The 24,215-nt window shown below is 41.7% G+C and overlaps 1 protein-coding gene across 1 annotated transcript in view; it reads right to left on the bottom strand.

Annotated features, from left to right (window-relative positions):
- Positions 1–24,215, bottom strand: part of stx1a (syntaxin 1A (brain)) — a 49,840-nt gene that overhangs the window by 4,050 nt on the left and 21,575 nt on the right. Inside the window, exons 4-6 of the mRNA XM_041940785.1 lie at positions 11,619–11,693; positions 7,634–7,707; positions 7,117–7,225 (exon numbers count right to left, since the gene is read on the bottom strand). Of these exons, the coding sequence (XP_041796719.1) occupies positions 7,117–7,225; positions 7,634–7,707; positions 11,619–11,693 (258 nt within the window). The remainder of the gene's footprint in view (positions 1–7,116; positions 7,226–7,633; positions 7,708–11,618; positions 11,694–24,215) is intronic.

The raw sequence follows: 24,215 nt of genomic DNA, 5'->3' as shown, positions 1-24,215 counted from the left end.
TAAAACAAGAGCTCTGTGCCTCTCCTTTAGATATGCTCATTTTCGCTGTCTACTTCATTTCTTCTCTCAATAGGAGTGGATGTAATGTCAAAACCCTGCACGCCATAATTTAGGCTGAGCGTCCATTACAAGAGGCAAAAACAGATGCAGCCATACAAAAACAGCTGCTGCAGAGGGTGTCAGTCTTTATCATCATTAGGGCTGGGTATTGTTTAAAAAATGATGATACCAGTATCAATACCAGTACCCTTAAAGTGACATTCATCATGTCAATGGAAGCATTCACTTGCATAAAATACAACCGGCACTCATCAACACCTCAACACCATCCACAGAATCTTTACACTAAAACATTTTAAAGTTTACTTATTATTACAATAATTATGAAATAACTAAACAACACCACGGTCGAGCACACCACACCACAGACTGCTTGAGTCGAAGCTGCTGTGGCGGTGCTGCATTAAATTGAAGGTCACTTGCAGCGATTGGCTGCGAGCAAAACCACACAAAGAGTCATTTTTTTCTAGATTTGGGTGCAAAGAGTATGTTTACCTTGTATGTTCTGTATTCTGCTCCTATCTCTGTTGCTCCAGTTTTTAAAACCTACATGTTTGATTTTGTTTTGCCTTTAAACAAGATGTGACTGGTAAAATATGAAGGTATACTGCTGCATTTAAAGGTCCAGTATTGTAAGATTTAGGAGGATCTGTTGGCTAAAATGGAATAATAATAATCATGTCTTCATTAGTGGATAATCACCTGAAAATAAGAATTATTGCCTTTTCGTTGCCATAGAATGAGCCTTTTATATCTTTAGAGGGAGCGGGCCCTCTTTTGTCAGAGTTTGCCATGCGTACCGGAACAGTAGACCTGAATGGACGAACCAAACACTGGCTTAAGAGAGGGCCTTTTGAGTTTTTCACGTTTTTAGTAGAAGAGCGGTGAGGCGAGGTTATTCAGTTGGTTGCAATCTACAACCTCACCTGTAGATGGCACTAAATCCCACACACTGGTCCTTTAAAAAGGCCACATTGAGTCAGAAAAATGTCTGATAGTATCAGTACAGGCCGAGCCAGTCTGCACATCATTTGAAGAGGTTAAGGTTGAATCTAATAGTTGCAGGTAATCTTTTGACCTTCCCCCTCCAATTGTCAGGAGAGGTGAAACACAGGGGTCGTAATCCTGTTTGTAGCTACTTTATGTGTAGCGAGTAAAGGAAAGTTAGGGACATCACCCACTTACTCAGCACCTTATGAAGTTTGCCTCAACACTCCGTGGACAAACTTTCAATCTCTTTATCTACTGATGCTGCCGGTACGACAGCACATCCTACTGCTTCTTCCTGCTGACGTCCTTGCTCCTCATCCATCTTTATTTTCCCCGACAGGGTTGTCCCACTTCATAAACATTCCTCTACACCTCTTTGCTACACCTACATTAATATTCTTGTGAAGGAGCGCTGACTTCGCCTGCAGAGCCGCTTCTCGTGGGCTCCATTTCTGGTCCACTGACGCTGTAAGTCACAGTCAGCATCATCTCCAATCTTTCCTTTGCACATTTTAAATCCCCTGTGAGGATTGATGCAGTATAAACAGCACAGAACACACAAACAATTACCCGGTATACAGTACATGTCTCAGCTGTTATGGCTATGTTATATTGATTATGCTAATGTTATGCTGGCATACTGTATAAATAGTCAACAAGACCAACACAAAGACTTCTGGCTTAAAATGAAGCGATGCCTCGTATGACCCCACATCACAGGTTATGTGAACAGCAAGAGTTATGTTAAAGTGTTAAACTCCAGAGTTATTTCCCCCTCTGAGATTGTTGCATTTGAAGGGTTTTTGTGGGCCTAAAAAGGTTAAGAGAGAAAACATTTAAAAACACCTGTAGCCAGCGATAGCAGCTTTGCTAAATTAGCTTGCTTATGAGTTACAGCTTGTGAAATCTAGTAAAATGAGTCAAGACCGCTCAAGCTACAACTCCTCAAGGAGAGACAACTTGTTACGTCGCAGTGGCTATAGTTTGACAATTTGGGGAATCTGCTTATTTGCAGAGCGCAAGTGCAAACAGCTAGCTGGCTAAGCTAAGATAAGTGCTATTGGCAGCTGCTTCGTATTTACTGTACATAAAAGAAAGTGGCATCAATCTTCTCATCTCGCTCTTGGCAAAAAAATGACTAAGAAATAGAAGCAAAAAAAGTGTGTTTCCTAAAATGTCAAATGCCAAAACATGCTAGAAAATCTTTTTACCAATAATAAAACTGAAAGGACCTACGCAGCCAGTTTTGTCAGATATAGCTCTCCAGCCTCCCAGGAGTTTTTGGACGAAACTACCGTCCAAAACCTCTATTCATGACCTAATCAGAGTGTATGTGAGTATATGTGTGCGTGTGTTGTGTTTATATACGTGATGAAGACTGGTGGTTAGTGTGGGGGGCCGCAGCGGCAGAGCAGGTAGGCTGATGGTGAGTGATGATGGTCGGGAGTCAGAGCCAATGATTGCCTTCATGAACAGAATACTGATGAAGCTGCTCTCTAAACATTTCCCTCTGGATGAAGGTGCACCCATGTGTGTTTCAACGTGCACTTTTGTTCATTTCGCTTCTCATATACTGGGCGTATCATGTCTAATCCAAATGTCATATCCATATCAAACCAATGAATTTCATTTAGTCGTGGTGAAGTGGTCCTGCTGTTTGATTACCCATGCTTAAGAATCTACTCATGTTCAGCAATGACATTTTGCACTTTGACAAATGAGACGAAGAAGAGCAAGAGAGAGGCCGCGTTCACCACATCACTGCGATCAATTCCCTATTCTCCAGGCCTCTCTGTTAATAGAATAATTTCTCTATCATTAAGCCTAAAACTACAACATTAAAGAGGGTCAGAATTGAAGGACAGAGAGGAGCGACAATGAGTCATGGATAATTCTGAAAAAAAAAACCCAACAAAAAACGGAGGGACTCTGGTGCTACCCTACCCTATTTATCTCACTTCCTACACACACACACAAACACACACACACGCGCATACACGCGAACACACACACACGCACACACACACTCCACAATGGTTTTTTTTAAAGCCCTGACAGGCTCCGTGGGAGGCTCTTATTTGTTACCATGGAGACCCAAACCCTGAGAAGCCTAATATGAAGCCAAGAAGTCTCACATCACTCGTAGCATTTATGGTCTATTAAATCATTCATACTATGTTGCTACCAGTAACAGCATTATTTCATTTCCATTGTTATGTAACACAAATGAAGCGAGGCCCCTGAGGAACGGCATGAAGCTGCAAACCACAAGCACGCAATCCGAGGGGTTTTTATACTTCTGCTCGCTGCCATTTTACCTGCGGAGCAACGGGAAAAGCCACGTGTAGCTCACATGAACACATGCAAGTCAATCTGTTTGTAATGCAGGAAGAATGTGCTAGTGCAGGCTACATCTCTGTCTTCTTCCCCGGCATTGTGAGCGAGGGGGGTGTCCGCGGGGAAATAAAACATAACGATCAAATGTCAAAGAGGCCCTGCGATGCCTGCGACCAACATGCCCTCCGTCCTGCTGGGCCTGCCTGGCTGCTCATGGAAGCAAACGGATGCAAGATGTCCTGCATTCTCAATCAGTGATGATAGAATAAAATAAAATGCGACAGGACTGCCATTGCTTTGGCTTGAAATATGACAGGAGTGTCTCAGTCGCAGGTGGCAATACAGAAATATTCACACAGATGTGTTGCTGTAGTTCAGCTCCAATAAATTACTTTAAGAACATGGAAGATATGTCCCTGTATAGTAATGGTTTGACATCCGCTTGTTTGCTGTCTTGCAGAGAGAAGACTGATACATGTCTGTCAGTTAAAGATGAAGCTGGAGCCAGCAGCCGGTTAGCTTAGCTTAGCACACAGTCAGTCTGACTCAATCCAAAGGTTAAAAAAATGTCAGCTTAACAGGACCTCTAAAGCTCACTAATTAACATGTTGTCTCTTGTTTGTTTTTTGAAAGCCGAAGTGTGAAAACGTCATGTGGTTTTAACGGAGGACACGCATTGGACTGTTTCTCCCTTGCCCATAAAACCACAACATGACATTTGTACGCTCTGGTTTTTGTACGAACAAACAAGATGTTTGTGTGTTAGTTAGGGAGTTTTTGAGGAGCGGGTCGGCTGATTACCTTTGGAGAGAGCCAGGCTAGCTGTTTGCCCCACTTTCCAGCCTTTATGCTAAGCTAAAAGAACCAGCTTTACAAACATGAGTGTGGTATCAACCCTCTCATCTATTTCTTGGCAAAAAAGCAAAAACAGTGTATTTCTCAAAATGACAGAGGTACCAGCTGTCTGTATGTTTTGCAGCTGGGTGCAATGCGTACAACTTTATCTATACAGAAGAAACTAAAAAAAATGTACAAGTGAGGTTGATGCAAATATGTTCGGACTTGTGTTTACTGGCGCTGTTCGCTGTGCAAATAGGGGCAAAAAATGCTGCTGTTGATGACAATTCCATGTTTACAGTGTGTCAAGGCCTTGCTTTCCTGTGTCTTTTTATCTCTGTATCCAGAGGCGAGCAGGAAAGGAGAGAAGTAGCAGAGGAAACATCAATACTCTGTCTGACAGACCAGGCTGGGTTTCCCTCTGTGCGTGACACACTCTTATTGATTCACACACAAACAAGTCAAAGGGGTTGGCACAACAGAAACACAGCCCCCTTGCCAGAGTACCCAAAAGGAATTAAACTGCGTTACATCAAAATCAAGACCAAATGTAATCTGAAGCTTTAGTGGAGACTTGGGATCTTGCTTCCTTCAAACCAAAACCTGCATTTCTTTCTTTGCCTCACACTCAAAATTTCCCCTTTCCTCTCTGCTCTCATTCTATCTCCGCACTCTCCCTGCATGTCTAATCCCTTCCTTGACGACAGGTGATATCAGCTCGGGCCTCCTGTGACTCCACCAGCTGACAAAATCAAATCCGAATGGACCCGGAGGAGCTCAAGGAAAAAGTGAGTCAGGTGTGTGTTTGTATTCCATGAGGAGAGTTTGTCCTTCGATTAGCCCCAGAAAAGCGCGGCGTGTTGTCGCTGCTGTTCTTTTGACTGGACCACATTTAGCGTGAACTGGGCAGCGCTCACACATACAGACCTGCTGGATGTGTCCATTCTAAACTGACAGATGGCCACAGGAAATTACATCTATGCCAAGTGCCGTGCAACATAACTGCCCCTGCTCTCCTCTGCTATTACCACTAAATGAGTCATAGTGCTCTTCTCTGCATGCTTGTGTCTCTCTCTGTGTGTATGTGTGTATGTGTGTGTGTGTGTGTGTGTGTGTGGGCCTTGTATATAAAGGTGACTGTATCACGACGGCTGTTAGGGGCAGCTGGCACAGTGCAGCCTGCCAGGATGCCGTTGCAGAGGCCATGTCGGTGTCTGGTCCAGGAGCCCCGGGGCCCTGCAGCTAATACCTGTCAAATCAAATCACGCGAACAGAGTGCACGAATGAGAGGAGCTCAAATCTGAGCAGCGACGACCTGGCACGTGCGTGAATATGGGTGTGGGTGTTGGTGACGTATGTGTTTTGGAAAGTGTGAGGGCGGTTGTTTTGGTACACTGCAAGAGACAAATTCAAAATAAAAATATTGGATGGAATAAACAGAAAATTCCCTGTATACAAAATGAATAAAGGACAGTTATTATGTACTCATTCCTCCACAAGTGCCATGGGTGAGGTGATTGGGTGGGATGATGATGGTTGAATGTACTGCCTGTTCTGCCTTTGGGTACAATAAGTTTCATTTTAGCTGAGCTCAAAAACCACCCAAGTTAAAGCTTCTTTTTTCATTAACAATAAATGTTGAATGTTGCAATCTGCAACCTCACCACTAGATGCCACTAAATCCCACACACTGGCCCTTAAGCTTTCTCCTGCCAAAACTCACAAAGGCTTCAAAAAAATAAAGCTGAGTGAACAGCCTGCTTTGGCAATCATGACACACTTCTCACCACATGAATCTCACTGATTATCACCATAGATGTGTAGCAGTTTTGGCACATCTTCACATCACATCTTCACACTTTTGTACATACTTGAGTATGTAGACGTCGTAATGCGATTCTGATACTATGCAGGTGTAGAATGATTTGGACACTCACAAAGTGATGGAGAATCAGGCTGCAGGTTATATTTTTAGCCCAATTAACATGAAAGTAATAGGGACTGCCAATTGTTCAGAAAGCCCACTATTCCAAAACCCCAGTAGTCTAAAAAATGTCCCACTGCAGCAAAAGCCAATTTGTTCAACAGCTCGCTATCCTGAAAATAAGAGCCCACTGCTATGAAGGCCAGTTGTCTGAAAAAATACACTCTCCCTGGAGTTTTTTGACCTTAATATTAGTGTGAGGGTATGTTGTTTGTTGCAAGGCCATAGGTCATATGTCCACCTGAAAGGTGGGATCAGACTGAAGGATATTTAACTGATCTAACACACCTGATGGATCAAAAATGTAAAAATGAGCATCGAGAACGTCAGGCAGTCGTTTTATCCCCTGTAGTGTGAGTTAGTGAAAGAAACCAGAAACACACCAACACAAAGATTAGGATGGAAGAATTATTTTCTGCCATTGTTCTCCAAGTGTGATCGTAATCCCTCTTTCTCAACTCTGCTAATTCCTCTCCCAGCTCCTTCTGCACCTCCATATAAAACAGGGCTAAACGTGTGCCGTGTGTCCTCTCAAGTGACCAAGACATGTCCAGAGGTGATCGTCTAGTCTGACTTACACTAAGCACTTTTATCTTTACCTGCTTACTTTTCATTCATTTTGAGCTTCCTGTTTAGAAACATTTTTTAAATGTAAAGCACTTTGAGCTGCATTGGTATGAAAGGTGCTATATAAATTAAGTTTATGAATATTATTGTCATTATTATCATTAAGTGAGCTCACTAAATTGGCACAGGTGTTCACACGAGCCTCTAATGCAAGACCAGTTGAACACTTGAAAACTGCACAATAACCAAACAGTGAGAGTGGGAAGAGGTGCAGACGTCTCACTGCAGGTCGCGCAGTGTTAACATGTGTATGGAGGGCTTAGTCTCCCAGATCTACTCACTGATCTCCAGCTGTCTCTGAATGCGTCCCTTGCAGCGCTCCCTGTAGTCCGACTGGGTGGTGTTGTATTCTGACATCACCTCGACAAACTTGCGGGACAGTGTGGAGTGCTGGAGACGCGGTGAGACACAACAAAGCATCTGACTTAAACCTGCTCAATGCCAGCAGTAGGCACCAACTTAATATGAAATTTAAATGGTAAATGAGCAGGTGCAACCATTCATTCACACTTCTGCTGTGTATCGTTTCCATTCTGCATACAAACGCAGGGCAAGTTTTAAGCATGGACTGTGTTCACACTGAAAAAGTGACAAAAAGACATTTTGCTTGTTCTCTGTGAAGTCAGGCAGTCTGACTGGTGCACGTATTGTATTATTTCCTGTTAGTACACACTAATAAAGTATGTTTGAAACTACCTGCAAAAACTGTACACTACGACAATTACTATAACACATATTGTGTACAAGTAGCATGCAGTATGCAAGTGGGATTCTGATGCTCTCTGTCCTGAGCTCTACCTGTGTCTTGCGTATCCTCAGGTCAGCTGATGACCTGTTCTGGCCTTCCTCTTGCTCGATGGTCTGCTGGATACCTGAGAAGATACACAAAAAAACATACATTCAGCAGGGCGAGTGCTCTTTTTGCAAACCAGCACCAAGAAAAACAAAAGCAAAGACCACGGTGCAGCTGGCTGCCTCTAGAGGTTCGTTACACCACACAAACTCAAAGTGCTGGATCAAACAACTGGTGTTTTTGCGTTTTAGCAGTAAAAGCAAACTAAAGAGTGAATCTGAGTGTGGCACACTTGCACCAAAAATTCTTAAACAATGAAGAATTGGATTGATGAGAGCAGAAATGTTCTTGAAAACCTTGTGGCAATCCGCCAAATAAATACAGAGAGAGAGAGAAAGACATACAGAGCTTTGCTGACTTTTTGACCTGAGGGCGGTGTAAGAAGACAGATCAGGGGGTCATCAGAAAATCACAAAATCAAGAGTAGTTTCATAGAAATGCGGCCATTTGTTTTTGAGCCACCTCATCACGTATTGGTCAAGGGAAAGACTGAACGGATGGTTGCACGAGAGAAGCTGCTCAGGGTTAAAATCATCACCAAAAATCCTCCATTAATTTTCACACTAAAACTGAGCAGTAGTCTGGTCAGCATCTTTCTCTGAACCGAAGTGTTGGACGCACTGAGAGACAGATCGTCCACCTAAAACGTGAAACTGAAGCAAAAACAGCTTACAGCCAGATGGGGTTATTACATTGCAGTATGATAATATGATGTTATACTGAGAGTGCGTTATGTGTGAGAGCTGCAGTGTGACACAAATGTTAACTAATCACACATCAAATCAGTCACTCTGATGGACAGAGAATAACTGGAAGTGAGGCAGAAGCCTGACTATTAAGAAATTTATCAAGGTGTAAATTACTGGGATGACTTTGCTCTTTTCTTTATTCTTCAGAGGATTTTTTTTTTTGCCCGTAAGAAGCACTTTTCCTTACTGCTCCCTCACACTCTAACCTCAGGGAGTCATTGTAAAGGAGCCGCTGCATAACGAGCATGATAACGTGAATTAAAGAGACTGTCGGCGTGAGGACATGTGAGGTACTCAATCAATTACTGGCTCATACAGAGATGTAAGAGCCTGCTCATCTACATTTTTCCAATTTTTCTGTCATTCAAACGGAGATGAGACCAGCACATTCAGGGACATTTTCTGAGATGTCTACACCTGCGGCTGCTTTCGCTGGACTGCACACGTCCCTGTTTACGCAAACAGCTCGAGCCAACAGGGTGAACAGCTTATCTTACCGTACAGCAGAACATAACAGTGAATAAGGCATGTAAGGCAAGCAATTTCACATTTATGAATATGGCAGTTCTGATACATTTCTCTGAAAAATCTGATACTTATAGATTAAAATCAATTTATTGATCCATCCTGATTGATCCAGCCATTGTGTTGCTGTCTTGGCACATATCCGTTTAGACCCCTAGCACCATGTTGTCCACTGTTTGAATGTCATAGACAAATCCAGGAAGTCTTTCTTGCTCGATAATAACCCTTGTCTCGAAGCACACATTGTACTAAAATTGTTCCTGCACAATAACAACAGCTTTAATCTACTTCAATGTGATTTTAGTACCAAGAGATAATGTGGAGTGGGATTTGTGGTATCAATACAACAACAAAACCTTTGTGGGAATAAATAAATTGACTACTTTAACTCATTAAATCTGTGTCTTCACTGATTCAGGCAGTTTTCACCTGGAACTCTACAAAGTGTGTGAGCGCTTAGTAAGTTAAGAAGTTTATTGTGTAGAAAATTGTCTTTGGCTTCAGATCATATTTGCCTAAAAATGGGCTCTGGCACCCTATAATAGGCTTTTGGGTGCAGGTTCTTGGAGAAGCAAGTACATCAAGTACTCTGCACTGTAATATACTGTGATATACCTCATGCAAGAACCACCTGACCATGTGGAGTTGTTCTTAAGTGGTACATACAGGTTACTAAAGAGTGCTTGTTGCATTCACCAGTTCTTTAAATCTTCCCTTAAGTGTGAAGAAAATTCACAAGTGGTCCAAACCTTCCGTAGGTGTCACAGTCAGATCTGTCTCCTGCTTTTCTCCACTGGTTAAAAACACTTGTTTGGCTTAATTGACATTTTTGTGACTTTAAACTCCCACAAATGGAGCAGAACAGCTCACCTTACATGGTGATTTCAGGTGCTGATTACATCTGTAATCATGAACAGGAGGACTTCAGCAAGTTCAAAAAAGCGATTTACAAAATGTAATAAAAGAAGAAAAATATTCTGGCACGAGGCAGTGCACTAACCATCTGAACCACCTGTCTTCTGCTTCCGAAGAAACTTACTGACTGAATCCATTAGATTGACTGAGAATCGCAAAGCAACACATACAGTAAATGACGTCATTCCTTCCTGAGGATTGATTCCAGGGTTGACAAGGATGAGGTCACCTACTCACACATACACACACACACAAAATTATGCAAAGGTATCCTGTGGCAACAACTGATGTGAACAGGAGTGACACAGTTAGAGGCCTGTGATGCAGAGCCTGTTCTGCCTGATAGCGCTTGTGACAAGTATGTGTATCAGTGTCCATACATGTGCATGCAACACTGTGTGTGTACTATGTGTGTGCGTGTATCTGTAGGCTGTGGGATGAGGGATAGGGGCTATTATCTTCTAGCTCTCTGTACTGAAGTTGTGTTCTACTTTCCCAAAAGATACAGTCAATAGATATTTTTTCTTTGACCCCTATTTTTCAACACCTGAGTCCTGCAGGGAATAACAGCAGAGTGTTTTATATAGGAGAAAATTAGTTATATGGGGGGCACAGAAGTTTTCATGCCACAGGATTTCAGAGGGGGCCACTAATCTTCATATAGCAGGCCAGAAAAAGGAGAAAGAGGGGGATGAGAAGCGAGCAAAATGAAACGAAAGATTAAGAGTAGGTAATGTGTACAAGCACGGCAGGAGGGGGCCAGAAAAATTTGAGAATAACAAGATTACAGGCCTCACACACACGCACACACATGCACACACACACACACACACACACACACACACATATATATAAACACACAGGGATACATATTAAGCGTGTCCTTGCACATATCGGGGCTGTGATCCAGGACCAGCTACGTCTCCTGCACACAGTATGTTACTGTAACATGAGTCAGTCCGTGTGCATGAAGCGTGAAAAACACTCGTATGTGCTCGTGCATATGAATCGCAGCCACTGCTGAGCGACACCAATCACTCTGCCCACTGCAGTGCAGAAACTACCAGCGCAAACTGAGTTGTCTGTTTGCTGCCAGGTGCTATACAGTTCACTGTCTCTTCACGTCTCGCTTGTTCCTGAAGCACCGGGGCCATCACACCATGTAAAAGCTAAGCAGCTACAGGCACTGGTTCTGGATATTCATAATACTTTCTTGATTGTTGGTCTGTTAAACCTCAGAAAATAGTGAAAGATGCAAGATTACAATTCCTAGATCCCAATTGGACGTCTTCAATACTCTAAAATATTTATTTTACTATGACGTAAAACAAGGAAAAGCAGCAGACACTCACATTTTACATTTCTATCATTGTTGCATGAAGAGGGATGAACATAGTTAAGTTTCTGTCAGTTGACTAATCGATTAATTAAGAAATTGTTTCAGCTCTAACAGACTTACTAAGAAAATCACTCATACCGGAGCCAGAAGAGGACAAAATGATTAATTGTATAACAGTCAATTATTATATAAAACATTTTCTAGCTGCAGCTTCTAACACAAAGATAAACTTGTTTTTCTTGTTTCTTATCATAATGCACTTATTGGAGAATTTGTCAATACTGGAAATTTTGTGTACTAAATGTAATCATTTGAACACAAACAAGCAAAAGGTTTGATTGATGACTGATACAGAACAGAACGATTAGTTGTAGCAGGAGAAAATGGCAAAATCGTACTCACTCTTTAACTTGGAGCGTATTTTGTTGGCCAACTTCTTGATGTCTGCCATGAGATCCTCCAGCTCAGCCTTAGTTTCTGAGGAGGGGAGAGAAAAGGCGAGAAGAGATTAGTGGATACAGGCTTCATACGAACTCACCCACTTACACAAACCTGTGTGCCAACCAGATTCAGAGAGACAGAATCGATACTGACACACAAGAAGTGACTCTAAATGTATCCCAACAGGGACAAACAATTCACCAGCTTCAGCCCACAGCGTCACATCTTGTCCTGCTTCATGCTTTCTCTTTTGTGTAGAGCGACCACCCTCAAACATGCACACTGCGCTGTATATAGAGACATGACGGTAGACCAGAACAAGTGGAATCATGATCGATCGCAGCACAGTCAGGATGAATGCATTGTCACCAGCAGGAATATGCTTTCCGAGAGTGGAGCTTGGCACATTTGAATTATGACTAATCAAATCAGCAAACTCTCCTCCAGCATGACATGCTGACAGTTTTCTAAATGGAAACTGTTCTTTTCCAGGGGGCACCAACGCACAAGAGAGTCTCAAAGCACAACTATGCAGTCTGCTGAATAAAGCAGCCAAAATAAATGAAGGAAAAAAGGGTCTTTCATGGAGGTCAGGCCACATCCTGAGGAGCAGTCAAAAGGCAGAAAAACTAAATACGCAGAAAAATGCACTTTAATATTAAGGCCAGGGCATGCCTGCAACACACCTGTTCACACAGTATGTTGTTCAAACACATCTGAAAGCAAAAGTCACACTTTAATGCAGTGACTAATCAGTAAAGCAATCAACACGATAGTAATCAGCAACTATTTTGAAAATTAAGCATTTTAGCCTTCATGGTGTTTCACTCATTTGTATAGAAAAGCAGAAACTGTCAAACACAGACCCTCCAACTCTGACATCGAACAGATGGGACAAGCACCTAGTGTGAAGCATTCTGATCCCTTTATGTAAAAGGGATCCTCAAAGAAAAATGTAAATGCCTGGGCATGTGGCTGCCGCAGGGTTTTTTGGGATGGGTCACTGATCGACAAACTTGCATCTTCCATCTTTGTGCATGTGTAGGAACAGCTCTTGTCATCAGCGTAATCTTGAAAAGGTAGCAGCACTGCGGGCGGCTGGAGTGACTGTCACATCACGTTGCTTTAGATCAACTGAAGAACCGACCGTCTTTAACTTTTAATCTTTTCTCCCTTCTGTCGCTCATTACAGTGACTGTCAAACCAAAAAGTTTCACAATCAGATTTCAGACGCACTTCCAATTATGACACATGGGAGACTGCACTGAAAACACATTCACCTAGCATTGCACAGCAGGTCAGGCTAATTAGCTTAAAAACCCTCAGATCAGGCATGTCCAAAATATTCCATAAAGGGCCGTGTGGCTGCAGGTTTTCGTTCCAACCAAGGAGAAGCACACCAGGCTGGACACATTTAAGCAGCTGATCTCAGTCTTCAGCTGATAACTCAGTGATCCCTTGATGTTGATTGGTTGGCCTGGTGTGCTCCTCCTTGGTTGGAAAGAAAACCTGCAGCCACACGGCCCTTTATGGAATAGTTTGGACATGCCTGCCTCAGATCAATCGACACTTGTCTCAGACGTCAGTAACAGATGCTGTGATTATTCTGTCATTTCAAAGAAGTCGTCTTTGAAAGTCGTCCGATTACAACAGAGCAAATGAACTGAAACAAAATATTCCTATCTTCTCTGGTTCAGATGCACTTGAATGGTTCACTTGATTAATCTTGTCTAATGAACTTCTTTTGTAATTGCATAGAAAATTGGAATAGAGGAAAATTGATTATTCTTAATTTTCCAATGTGCAATCCTCACTACAAACTACTGCAAACCACCATCTACAAAACAGGTAGTGAGTCCTATTTGATGCTACAAGCTATTTCACTTAATTACAGCGACTGCAGATGTACAGTTTGCAGCAATTATCAGCCATGTATCAGTAGAGAGCTACAGGTCCGTGCAATCACATCCAAATTACATTAACAAATTATATTAAGATCTAATCTCAACAAAGTTAACAATGTATATTCGGTAACACTTTTCAGACAAGAGGAAACTGTATTAATTCACAAATGACACAATAAGTGTTCAGCTTTTACAGGATTAGTTTGTTGGTTTAGTAGGTTTCATTTTGGCAGCATCTAGAAACATTTTGCTATAACTTCCCCGATTTTGCATTCATAAGCACTGCATCAACATTAAAGAAATGGTTAATGACACACTGTAATGTAATCCTGAGCACATATCAACAATTTTAACTTCTCCTTTGAAGACATATTTATCTTTGCCAAGGAGGTTAGAAAGCAGTTGATATGGAGCAGTCGTAAACAGCGGTCTTATTGGACTAACTGTGGTGTGGCTATGGAAACGTAATAAGATTGATGTGAAGTAATTGTCTTAACAGTGAGCATACAGTTTTTCATAACAACTGTTTTTGATTATAAGCTGCCGTGCTCATGATGTTATTTCAGTCTAAGCATTTGATATGTGCATAATGCATTAACAAACACTTATATTTACTTACGGCGACATTAAAGTGTGCTGTAAACCATTTATTACTGCTTATTCATGCTAAACAGAGTGTTTATTGACTAGTTTTTGCTACAGCGTGATTAGATAAAAAGTCTGGATGAAAAGAACAAGAAGGATAGAAAAAAAAACTAGTGGCTTTCTCACTGTTTCTCTCTCTCTCTCTCTCTCTCTCTCTCACACACACACACACACACACACACACACATTTTACCCTGGAGCATTAATTGCCATTTTTAGCACATTGCAAAGAAGTGAGAAAGTCATTTTTCATCTGAATGCCATAAGAGAACCGAATCTCCATATGTTAACAAGCCCCAGGAATCCTGCAGACATAAAAAATGGTCTTTAAAAGTTGCTCGAGTCAAACTATTCAATCAAACCGAACTGCCTGCAGAGCTTCTTTGTAATGAGTTTGTTTCTGCATGTTACCTGTTTCTTTGCAAGCAGCATAAATGACAAAGATGAATATGAAGGGGGAGTAGCACTACTAAACTGAAAGCAACCACTCTGCAATTCCAGACAGAGCCTCAATGGATAATTTGATTTCACAGTAATAGGAAGACTTCAATCGCTATATTGCTATTAGATGTTCAAACATTAAAACATTTGCACATATTACGTTTTAGGGAAGAGGCTTAAACATTATGAGATAATCATATTGTAGTGCACAGCTGCACTACAAATCCACCTTATATGGATGCTCTTCACACCAGCACACAGAGCTGAAAACTCATAAACACAAACAAACAATACAAAGCCGAGGATCCACTATTATAATAAGGCACCAGTCATATGAATCCTAATCAGCAGCTAAGTCCTCCTATGACCAGCTCGCATGATAACATAAAACTATCACAGCTCAGTGGAGATAGTGAACGTATTACAGACTGATCAGCAAAGCACGACAAGCGTTTAATCTGCTTACCAGACATATCAGTGAACATCAGCCTGTGGTACACAGAGCTCAGCGGGACAAAGCGGTGGTTGTAGAGCGCTAACTGGTACACAGAAGATCAGCTTATATCCTGCTGCAAAACACGGGTTCATTTGAATGCAAAATGACTGGAACATAGGCAGGTGTTTTTGTTTCTCTCCTTTTTTTGATAGTAGAGAGATGACAGGAAATGAAGTGAGAGAAAGGAGGGATGATACACAACAAAAGTGGCTGACCCAACTCAGACCAGAGAAGTGTGACTTACATGGCCAGCATCTTAAATCCCGGGAGCAAAGGAGCCAGGCAACACCTGATGCTTCTTAAAGATATACTATGGAGTTTTTGACCACTAGTAGCTGCCATGTTTTGTTTTATCATGTGCACATGCATGCAGGTGATTCCTGCAGGTAGTGTGATTATACACTATTGCGCTGTTAGACAGTTGGCAGCAGCAGAGTGCAAAGAAGCCACGCGATGCAGCGACAAAAGCAGAGAAGCTTGCAAACATGGACGGAGACGACGCACAATTTAAAATACTCAGCAAAAACTGGCTTTGCAAATGTTTTACAGCATGAGGATGGAAATGCATTCAACACATTTGTTGCTGAATGTATTCTTTGTTTCCATGAGAACATCACAGGATGCCTTTAAGTATTTCAGCCATGTAATATGCCGTTTCACATGGAAAAGAAAGGTAACCGATAACAAGCAAGTGTGCAGCACTTAAAAATAGAATTAAAATACTTTAGTCCAATAATAATCCAATCTGATAACTGCATAGGAAACGGACAATAATCAAATCAGGTATTTGAAACATGGGATATCAAATTCTAAAGAAAATATGAAAAAAAAAATCTGCTAGTAATTCTAAAACAAACACTTGCAGCATTACCATATCCTTGGTATACATTTGAATAAAATTGTGTTTCCTGTCAATAATCTTGCAGCCAATGGCAAAATGTATGCAGCATACAGTGAGTTTGTCAGGGTCAGAGACTGCTCTGAAGTGGTGGGCTGAGGCCCTCAGGACGAAATGAACAAGCAGTGCTTTGGTCGTGTTTGTGTGTGTGTGTGTGTAGAGCACAAGTTGCTTCACAAGTGCAGTCATTTACACAGATGACCTGTTTACAGCTGTAATCTGTTTAATTTTAGTCTGAATGTATTGCATCATTTAAATGAGGGTTGCTTCATTGTGGCTTTGACTGTGGCTGTGACAGGTGGAGCGGCCGTCCACCTGTCAGAAGGTGGTTCGATCCGTGGCCTCGGCGGCCCACATGTCGACGTGTTCTTGGGCAAGATAATGAACCCCAAATTACTCTCGAGTGTGTTAATGCTCGTAATGAGCAGGTGGCCTAGCTACCATTGTGTGAATGGGCGCATGCAGGCTTGTGTTGTGAAAGCGCTTTGAGTGGTCGACTAAAGAAGCGCTATATAAATACAGTCAATTTTACCATTCATTGTAAATAAAGGAAGGTACTTTTTCATTTCTGAATTTTTCCTTCACACTGTTTCATACGTCCATCTTTGTGTCCACTTGTGCCTGGTTGCACAACTCCAGAAACACAAAGAGGTGTCAGATTATAAAAAACTATCTCATCAAAATGCCGACATCACAGACATAATGACGTAAAAACTGAGCTTAGTTTTGGGCCGTGTGTTGACTGTGTGTGTGTGTGTGTGTGGTATGTACGTGTGTTAAGGGGTTAGATTAGATTTCCCTTTCGTGGTTACCAAACAGAGGAGGCCAACCTGCTCGATCAAGTGTCTATTCAGCCTCATTATTGGCTGCCTGAAAAGAGGAAGAGTGCAGGCACTGATGAATAAGTCGAGGAGAAGGGAGAGGGAAGCAAATTAGAGGGCAAAACTGAGGAGTCAATTGAGCTGTGGCTTCACACCCCATCCCTCTCCCAGACGAAATGAAATCTTCAGGTCACGCTTGTTGCCATCATTAAGGCTGTGTTGCTATGGCGATGTGTGCAGTCGGTCCTCTCACCAGCTTCAGATTGTTTCAAAGTGGCGGAGGGAAAAAGGGAGCGAGAGAGATGCTACGAGGCAGGAAAGAATGGAGGAAGTGAGGAAGAAGTGCAGAGAGAAGATAAAATAAATGGTGTTCCAGGATATTTATTACAAGGTAACAAATGATTTTTTAAGGATAATTTCTATGGATCTATGACCTGTTGTTACCTTCACTTGAGAAGTAGAAGTAAAGACAACAAGATAAGGTGTCTGTCTGTTTTTTATTACCTGGCTTTCTTTTTTCTTTTTTTAAAGAAACAATATCTTTGGGGCCAATTTTTTAGGTTTATGTCTTCTGTATCAACCAAATGAGAGATGGGCTGATTCAGTGTTTGCTGTGGCCCGTTCATTAGATTTTTTTAGAATATGAAAACTATAGAAAAACACCAGAATTATCCTTTAAATGCAACTAGAAAGGCCCTCAAAAGGACTCCAAACGAGGGCATTGTAGTCACACGCATACACTGCATGCATAGAGCACCTGGACGATTTTGATTAGAACTGTTCCCACAGTTGGCAGTTTACTGGGAACAATTTGGCATGTTTGCCCAGACAAAATTAAACCAGAATGACTCAAACAATGCAGAGAAACAAAGCAGACCAGATCGGCACAGGCTCATTCAACACTTCCCAATTCCAGCAGACACTTCATTTAAGATGCTGACCACTGACAGAGGATGGTTACATGCTTCGATTTTGTGGAAAAGGCAAATCTGCCCTTTACAAACCCATACATGATATCTTTGTTAAATCAACAACATTAAAAACTTTGCACATGAGGAGAAAGGTGTGTGAGCTCTGGCAAACGGTGTCAGCATAAAGCATCAACAGAATAATAGTGAGAAGTGAGAGGTTATAATTATTGTGCGCCACACCTGTACGAACATGATTGGATGTAACAAGTCAGCAGGTAGCCAAGCAGCTGATAAATGATCCAATGACTGTAAAGCATGAATGAAGCAGTTATGCATATCAGACTAATGCAAGTCCAACTTCAGTGCTCTGCCTGAACCAATGTTACGCTCCATATACTGTGTGTCACCTGCAACAAATGTCACGTGACCATGCAGTTGCACTTGTTACACATGCCCAAACACAAACATTTCTGAATTTTGGTCCAAGCTGAACCATCTCCAACTTATTCGCTTTGCTGCCACTAGATCGCCAGTGTTCTGTGCAGGAATATTTAGTCTGTAAAATGGCTATTTGTCATTTTTACAGTTTGGTTCCTGTATGAATTAAACCATTGATCCCCAACCCGGGGGCCGCGGCCTAGTGGGCCGTGGGTCATTTGGTACTGGGCTGCACAGAAAGAAAAAATAATTTCCATTATTTTGTTTTTTCACATAATTTGAAAAACAGGTGGTGCCTGACAGTGCCAGTCTGCAGCCAGGTCCTCTTGACATGGTTTAAAAAATGGATTTACGTTCATTATTATTGTTATTATTATCATTAAAGAGAAAATACCACAGTTTTTAATGCCGATCTTATCATTTTATTTTGTTTTTATCTGGTACACCTTTAGACTGGGCCGTGAAAATATTGTCCGACATTAAACTGGGCCATGGTACAGAAAAGGTTGGGGACCACTGAATTAAACAAACGAGATACAACATCTTAATTAGTGAGTGTTAGAGGTGCTGGTAGGTGGAATTTGCTACCTTTGGACGGAGCCAGGCTACTTGTTTCCCACTGTTTCCAGTTTTTCTGCTAAGCTAAGTTAGCTAGCTGCTGGCCATAGCTTCATATTTAGCACACAAACATGAGAGCAGTAACTGAAACTGGTCTAACGCTGCACCTGTAGCTCAATATTATCAGACGTGGAGGACCATTAACCAAAAAGACCACAACTTAATTGTTTGCAACATCATATATAAAATCTTTTGATAGCATATGCTAACATACCAGATCTGATTTCATTTGCACTATTGTGCCAGCTTTCATGTCTACGAATCGAGATGTTACCAACATCATTGAGCATATTACTCTGATTTAATAAAAGACAAACGTCCTGGAAGTCCTGTTCTCTACATTAAGCTTCAACCCACGTCCATCTTTGGTTCTACAGCAGCAGCATTTATCCACTCACATAAGAACATGATCCAGATCTCTTCTTCACTGTCACATACAGGGGTCCATCTTTGACCCCGATAAAACAGGTACTATTATTATTATATCGACACAGCAGGAGAGTATCAATCTGATGTCAGGGTACCATGACACTGACAAGACACCGCCAAACTGTTTCCTCCACTTTAACTCAGGGTCAATTGCTTCCATTCAACTCTCGATCCTGCAGCCATTTAACTCTTCCTACATCTCACACTATCTCTGTCTCCCTCTGTTCACTCTGTAAATATATTACCAGTCCTTTGTGTGTTTGCTCTGCTTATTGATCGTCCTGAGTCCAGTTGTCTGATGACTCAGAGACAGAATATGAGCTCATCCCTCAAACATTGCTGATATTTGCCTGAATGGGGTAATGACAAACTGACAGCACAGATAACGTTTAACTACTAAACTGTACGAGAGTGAAGACAGACAACGCACTTGCTCATCCCTCCATTTCCATTCTGACAGTTGTTGCACAGATTTGCTACAGTCATCCATAAGCTTTGCTATCTGAAGTCCTTGTTGTAGACTTTTAGACTTATTCCATGATGACCCTTGAACGCAATATATGGAAAGAGTTAGACATGAAACAAGAAATAAAGTGGATAGCAACACTTGTTGCCCAGTAACAGACAACTACAATATAATTAAGACAAACAACTACTGGTAAATAAGCAAATATATAAATAAGCAAACAAGCAGACTCCGGAAAATATTTCCTAGTTACTTAAAAGAATCATTTATTATTACTATTGTTTAACAAATTTGCAGATTTGCTTTTTGATGTCCTAGATCATGAGTTAGATCACATTTTGGTTAGTCGTGCTTGCTGCACAAACAGAAAAAAAAAGACATTTTCCAAAAGGGGAAGTGCGCCGATTTCACACATCAAAGTCTGCTCTTGGTGGGTGCTGCTGCATATGTGAAAACAGTTGTATAATTCATTTTGTGGCTCCAGAGAGCTGCATCAAATCTGACAAATGCACTTAAGACCACTTGAGTCGCTGTCGGTTTGGTGTAAAGATTACAAGTTTGAAAATGAAAAACAAATCGCATGTGACCACTCCTCATCTTTGCTTGAGGCTTGCAGTTTGAGGTAACATTAGCATACATTAGCATTACTAGCATATGACACCCTGACCTCTGATCGACCTGTTGGAGGTTGAATTGCACTGTGGGTAATATAAGCGTCAAGTTTTGGCAAAGAAGAACTCATGGTTCTGCTGCATCGAGTCCGACAGTGTTATTTATCAAAGTGAAGGTTAATTCTAATCTGATCATGCCAATGCTGAAAATTTCTTTGAACCTGAGATTTATCTGAAATCAAATGTATCTTGAATGAATATCTCCACAAGCATGCCATGAAAATGATAAACCATGTTCATTAAGAATGTTTTTAACTTAGAAATCCATTTAGAACGATACTTAGCATTTCTGCAGCCAGTAAATCACAGTATGTGATATCTTCTTTTGGACACCACTCAAGAGCAGATGTGGGTGTTGTACCTGATTAAGTCTCAGCTAACAACCACCTTCTTCTCACTAACAACCACTTTTTCTACTGCAACATCTTCAAACACAGTAAAGCAGGGTTAGTGTGAGTGCTACTGTCACTTTGAGACCTCCCCTCGCCTCCCTACCCTTTCAATCTAGATCAGACCATTGACACCACACAGCTCTCGCCGACCGCTGGTTCAAGGGTGAAGAGGACAGAGGGCAGTTAAACTGATTTATCCCTATGTGAATGAGTTATCTTGCTAATTTTGACCTTCATCGTGTGCGTCCTTTGCCTTGGCTTTGACAGTCCACGCTGTGTTGACCTCACTTTAAGAGGGATATCATTATTCCAGCCATGTCTTCAATGGACATAACACTACATCAGCTTGGACACTGAGAGGGAGATGTGAGAGACGAGGGATTTGCGAGAGACAAAGGAGGAAAGGGAAGGACAAGGAAAAAGATGGTTGAAGAAAAACAAAGGGAATACAGAAAGCTAGGAGAACCTACACAACACTTTCAAATTTTGGTTGAGGGTGGAGGAGCTTTGGCAAACAGCACTTTGAGGGAGGGAACACACTCAGCCAAAAACCAACACTAGAAATAGTAACACTCACAGGCTGCAATTAAAACAAGCATCTCCAGAGCTGAGGACTTTCAGGAGTCAGAGGAAAGATGCTCTTTAGAAACTGGAGGCTGAGAAGTCAGAGGGAGCAAACACTAAGTGGTTGGAAAAACAGATGGAGAAATGTTGCTAAATAAACTCTCAAGTATCTGTGTTAAAGGGCAGATCCTCTGCATTTAATTAAACCAGATGTCTCGGCGCACACTGCAGCAGCATGGTGGACACTCAGCAAGCTTCAAGCTGTGGATTTTGTACTTGATTTTGTAGTAATTGTGAGGTGTAGAATTACATCTGCACCACCCATGTCATCAGGCATCTCAAACCAAGTCACAAAAGAGGTCTCTGAAAAATGAGTGATAGACAAACAAAAGGACGCCAACATTTAATCTCTGTTCTGCACGTGTGACAAGCCCTGATTGAGTACTTGGCTCACATGAATTTGTGAATTAATCTTCTAGCAGACAGGAGCCGGAGGTTGACGTTACAATTGATCCAAAACTCTGCAGCCAGAAGTGCTGAGAGAAAACACAAATGTTAAGTCCCTCCACTGGTTTTCTGGTTTCGAGATTTGCATTGATTTTCGCATTGTCTAAGTAGTACAGACAGCACTACAAGGTATTACTCCAGGCTGCTTGTCTCAAGTGGTTTTAATGTACAAACCAGGGGGGCACATTAAGTGCGCTGGGATTAATCTCTCATGATCCCAGCGCTGCTCAGGTTTCCTCCGACAGACACACAGGTCAGGCTAATTAGAGACTCTAAAATTGCCCGTAGGTGTGATTGTAACCTGTTGTTTCAGATGTCATGCATGGACGAATTATCTTGTTTAATGTTATTAATTTAATTCTATTTTTGATGCTGGACATGCAGCAATACAGTAATTGTTAAGAAGTAGCTTCAACCACTTCAATTTAAGCTTAAGCTTTGCTGAGCAAAAATGCACTTGGACAACTATAGAGGACTGTGACGAGGAGCAAAAACTGGTCTAATGTTTAGATAAACTGAATCAAGTAGTAGAGTATTTCTATTCAAGTGCCATACACCCAGCCTACATGGGCTTACAGGCCACTGCTTACATGTCAAAACACCAGATATAAACTTAACAAATTACACATACAATGCTCTCAAGTCAAGTCAGACGCCTTGTATGTAAATATGTCCTGTAGTCTACATTCATCCAACATGCCAAATACATTCGGATGTCCAGTAGGTCTTTTTAACAAAGGCTCGACTTGAAGCTCTTCATAAAATGGACAGTGGAATATGACCTCCTCCACATCACAAAGGTGTCACATTCTGTCGTCCTTTGGGGCTGACTGCAAGTGCCCTGTTTCCATAGCTGGAGGTGATACAGTGCTACAAAACCGACTCAACTACACTTTCCTCCAGCGAGGACCATGATGATAGGTATCTAACCTGCAACTAAAGAGAGGGGGTATGACAGTTTGAAAGAGATTAGCCACGCCTCGTTATCAAACTACAGAAAGAGTCACTGTGAGAAAATTCACCATCTACTGTGGACCGTCCTTATCTCCGGAAACTGCTATCTGGCACAACATATCAGCCGCTGTGGGAAAGAGGGGAGAATGTGATAAAAAAAAAAAAAAAATGTGCTAAGTTTAACCCAGTCCTTGCTGGTGTCCTGCTCACTGTTTAAGTGAGGCTTCTGACCGATTGGTCTATCTCACTGTCAATCAACATATCAATAGCCCTGGTCCTTATAAGCAAAATGAGCTATTGAGCTTGCTTGTGACCGCTCTTTGAGTGCTATTATGGCAATCACATTGATACATGAGCGTCAGAGTTTGAGTGTGTCCTATTCTATTTAATGGGGAAAAGGCTGGAGAGACTTCAATGAATACTTGCCTCCGTTAGTAATTGAATATGATGCTTCTGTAGATACTTCACATTCTTGTAGATGACCCTTAATGAAGTCAGAATGGTTAGCAACATGGTTTGATTTGAGTAGAACCTGAGTAAAAGATTAAATCTCACTGGAGATTTTTGGCATACTGCAGATTTTGCTTATGTTTGCATACTGCATATTCATGCTACAGTTTGGCCAAATCAGCACGTCTCCAACGCAATATGTCATATGCTATATATTTTTGCTTTATTTTTGTATATTGTATATATACAGTCAATGGTTTCACTTTATACCAACCTCATACACTCCTGGGAAAAGCTCAAAATAACGAGAAGCGGCACAAGGCCGATGAACAACACTAGAAAACAAAACAAATAATGCAATTATTTAATGGACAATGTGAATTCAATCATGCTTCTAAATATAAAATGCATTTGTGTCTTCCCTTCCTGCATTAGAGGAATCTGCTCATGAGGAAACACAGGTTCAATACCCATTATGACCCGATGGCTATTATCTAATCTATCATCATTATTGAACCTACTACTGCATACCGCTACTGAGCACAGCCCACACAAACACACAAATCCTTGACACCAACCAAGCAAAAACAAGCGCGCGCACACACAGACACACACACACACACACACACAAATTGTGTATTGCAATTCCCTGGGGGGAAATTTGCTACACTTGATTTAGGGGGGTGGGTAAACTGTTACACAGAATCATGTGTAATGCAGGGGCGAAACAATATTACAGAGGCTGCATGTGTGTCAGTATGTGCGTGTGTGTATTTACACTGACTCTGCAAGTGGAACAGTCAGCGAACATAAAAGCTCCCCCAGCAGAAGGGGAGGAAGAGGAGGAGGAAGAGAAAGGCGGGGAGGTTGGGGTCGTGAAGCCGGCCAGGTGGGTGGTGGCTGGGGAGATGTGATGTGATTATGAAACTAATAAACCGTGACAGAAACAGAAG

This window comes from Chelmon rostratus, chromosome 7 (genome assembly GCF_017976325.1).
Source record: "Chelmon rostratus isolate fCheRos1 chromosome 7, fCheRos1.pri, whole genome shotgun sequence".
Classification (NCBI taxonomy): Eukaryota; Metazoa; Chordata; class Actinopteri; order Chaetodontiformes; family Chaetodontidae; genus Chelmon; species Chelmon rostratus.
Note: the sequence above shows the minus strand (reverse complement) of the source record. Positions and strands in the feature narration are given on the sequence as shown.